The 3,085-nt window shown below is 43.4% G+C and overlaps 1 protein-coding gene across 1 annotated transcript; it reads left to right on the top strand.

Moving 5' to 3' along the window:
* The first annotated feature begins 255 nt into the window (after nucleotides 1–255).
* Nucleotides 256–2,476, top strand: hoxc11a (homeobox C11a). The gene is given in 4 exon segments (XM_061971883.1): nucleotides 256–324; nucleotides 326–377; nucleotides 380–1,165; nucleotides 2,244–2,476. Coding segments are annotated over 4 exon segments (1,140 nt in total).
* Nucleotides 2,477–3,085: the final 609 nt, after the last annotated feature.

Genomic DNA, 3,085 nt, shown 5'->3' with positions numbered 1-3,085 from the left:
TGTGAGCCGCCACAATATACCGGAAAACGCACACATTACGCAAACAAAAGCATGGCTGACTAATTGTCACATTGTCCAAAGAAATAATCAAAAAAATCCGCAAGTCTTGATTTTGTGTATGAAAATGATTCGTTTGAACCCCCCACCCCCCACCCCGCCCCCCACACCTACACCACCACCGCCACACCAACCCACCCCCCGTGGATGTAACAAACCCCAACCACTCCTACACATGCAACTCTTCCAAATTGATATATGACAATATCTACTTTCGATCACGTGTCCGCCAGGCGACTTAGACGGATTGCGCGTCATCTCGCCTTCCCCAAATTTTTCTCGAGTGCTGCAGCTCGTATCCAAAACATCTTTATCGACGGAGCGCGAAAGATGTTTAACTCTGTGAACCTGGGCAACTTCTGCTCCCAGACGCGCAAAGACCGGACATCCGACTTTGGGGACAGGACGGGCTGCGCGTCCAACCTCTACCTCCCCAGCTGCACCTACTACGTGCCCGAGTTCTCCGCCGTGTCGTCCTTCCTCCCGCAGGCCCCGTCCCGGCAAATAAGCTACCCGTACTCCACGAACCTCTCCCAGCCGGTACGGGAGGTGTCGTACGGTTTGGACGCGGCCAGCAAATGGCACCACCGGAGCAACTACGCGTCGTGCTACTCGGCCGGAGAGGAGCTGGTGCACCGGGACTGCCTTCCGCCTTCCACCATGACAGAAATGCTGATGAAGAACGAGAGCGTGTACAGCCACCATCACGCACATCACCACCACCACCACCCGGGCTCCGGCCACCCCTCCGCGGGCTTCTACTCCGGCGTGGCCAAGAACAACGTCCTCCCGCAGGGCTTCGACCGCTTTTTCGAGACGGCGTACTGCAGCAGCACGGACAATCAGACGGACTCGTGTTTACAAAAGGCAGAGGCGGGGAAGCTGCAAGGCGGCGGCGGCGGTGGAGGTGGAGGCGGTGCAGCACCTAACGACCCCCAGCAGCAGCAGCAGCAGCAGTCCGCCTCGGCAGGCTCTCTTCCGGCCGCCTCGGATCAGGACAAAGACGCAGACGACGACGATCCGGATGAAGAGCACACCAACTCCGGTTCGTGCACGTCGTCCTCCGCAGCCACCAAGGAAGGCACCGGAAACAAGAGCAGCCACTCCAGTAGGTAGAAGCAGTAAAATGGGGGAAGAGGTTAAAGGGACTAGCCCGCTGTTTTGTCGCTCTCACTTTATGTGGACTTTTATAAGCATTCAAAGGATTTTATTATAACCTCACAAAAAGCTCTTTCTTGCAATGAGAATAATCTTTACGATGCAAAAAAATAATAAAATAAAAAAAAAATGGCCATGTTATACACACTCCACACTGGGAGTGTGTGTTGTGTGTGTTTTTTTATAACTATTATTATTATTATTATTATTATTATAAAGAGACAAAGCTATTGTGACAACTTTGATCGTGAACTTGCATTTAAGAGTTTTGGTGTTGTTGTGAAGATGTGTAAAAACCAATTGGGCAGAACATTGCTGTTGGCGTCTTGTGAAATGTTTTATATATATATATATATATATATATATATATATATATATATATATATATATATATATATATATATATATATATATATATAAAAGGCTGCATGGTTTTTTTTGGCCATGCTGGACACTGAGCATGCATGCTGGCCCAACACCACCAGAAGGATATGTGGGACTTTTATAAGAGGAAATGTGGATTCTTGTAAAAAGGACTTTCAATGTTCCCTCTCTCAACTTTAACAACAATATAATAATATATATGTATATATATAAGTGTGTGTGTGTGTAGACACATATATATATATATATACAGTCTATATATATATATATACAGTCTATATATATATATATATATATATATATATATATATATATATATATATATATATATATATATATATATACATATTTATAATTTATTGCAAAAAACAAATCACCCAGGTAGAACTGCAAAGGTTGCAAATTCGTGCTGAGTGCCAGGAGTGTGTAAATTGTGAGTTGAGCTCCAGAGGAATGCTTTTTGTTGTCGTCAATTTATAAGAGATAAACACATGCTTAGATGCTGTCACTTGCTGTTATTTACCTCGATATTTAAACGCTCTCCACGACAGCCACACTTTATATTCCCCCATTCTATTTTTTTTTTTTGCCACACTGTTCTCTCCTCAATTGTTTTTTTGTTTTTTTTCCCCCTATATATGCAGGCACCCCGCGCACAAGAAAGAAGAGGTGTCCCTATTCCAAGTTCCAGATCCGTGAGCTGGAGCGAGAGTTTTTCTTTAACGTTTACATCAACAAGGAGAAACGTCTGCAGCTCTCCCGCATGTTGAACCTCACCGACCGCCAGGTGAAGATTTGGTTTCAAAATAGACGAATGAAGGAGAAGAAGTTGAGCAGGGACCGCCTGCAGTACTTCTCCGGGAACCCTTTGTTGTGAGTGTGGGCATGCGAGGAGCGTGCATTGTCACAGTCTCGGTCAGTGCCACCGAGGCCTGAGAATCCATCCACTCAAACTATTGTAAACTGGGCTTCACAAAAAAACAAAACAAAAAAAAAGGGGGGGGGGTTTAAAAACCCACTGTATCACCAACAGTGCAATGTGGACTTCTTTTTAAAGGGCCTGCATGAGGTTGAAAAAAAAAAAAGTTGCCATTTTCTTATATTGCGCACGGGTGGCGGTGAATTTCTAGCTGGTTCTCAGAAAATAGGCCTATAATTATTGCAAATATTCACTTATGCTGGTATTGTCTCTTTTTATGTTTATTCCGAATGTTTTTTTGTTGTTGTTGTTTTTTATTTTATTTTATACAATGTAATAACAATAATCCTTATTGCGCGGACATATTTCCTCCTCCACCTCCTCTGGTCCATGTATATATCATATAATTGTAATTATTTCTCGACCAGAATATACTATATATATATATATATGTATATATATATACACATATATATATAAACAAATTTCCAAGCTGCAATAACAAATGTGACGTCCAATCTGTGAAATTATACCCCCCACCCAACACACACACACACACACCCACAC

This window comes from Nerophis lumbriciformis, linkage group LG01 (assembly GCF_033978685.3).
Source record: "Nerophis lumbriciformis linkage group LG01, RoL_Nlum_v2.1, whole genome shotgun sequence".
In the NCBI taxonomy this organism is placed as follows: Eukaryota; Metazoa; Chordata; class Actinopteri; order Syngnathiformes; family Syngnathidae; genus Nerophis; species Nerophis lumbriciformis.
This window is presented reverse-complemented; position numbering and strand designations above follow the sequence as displayed.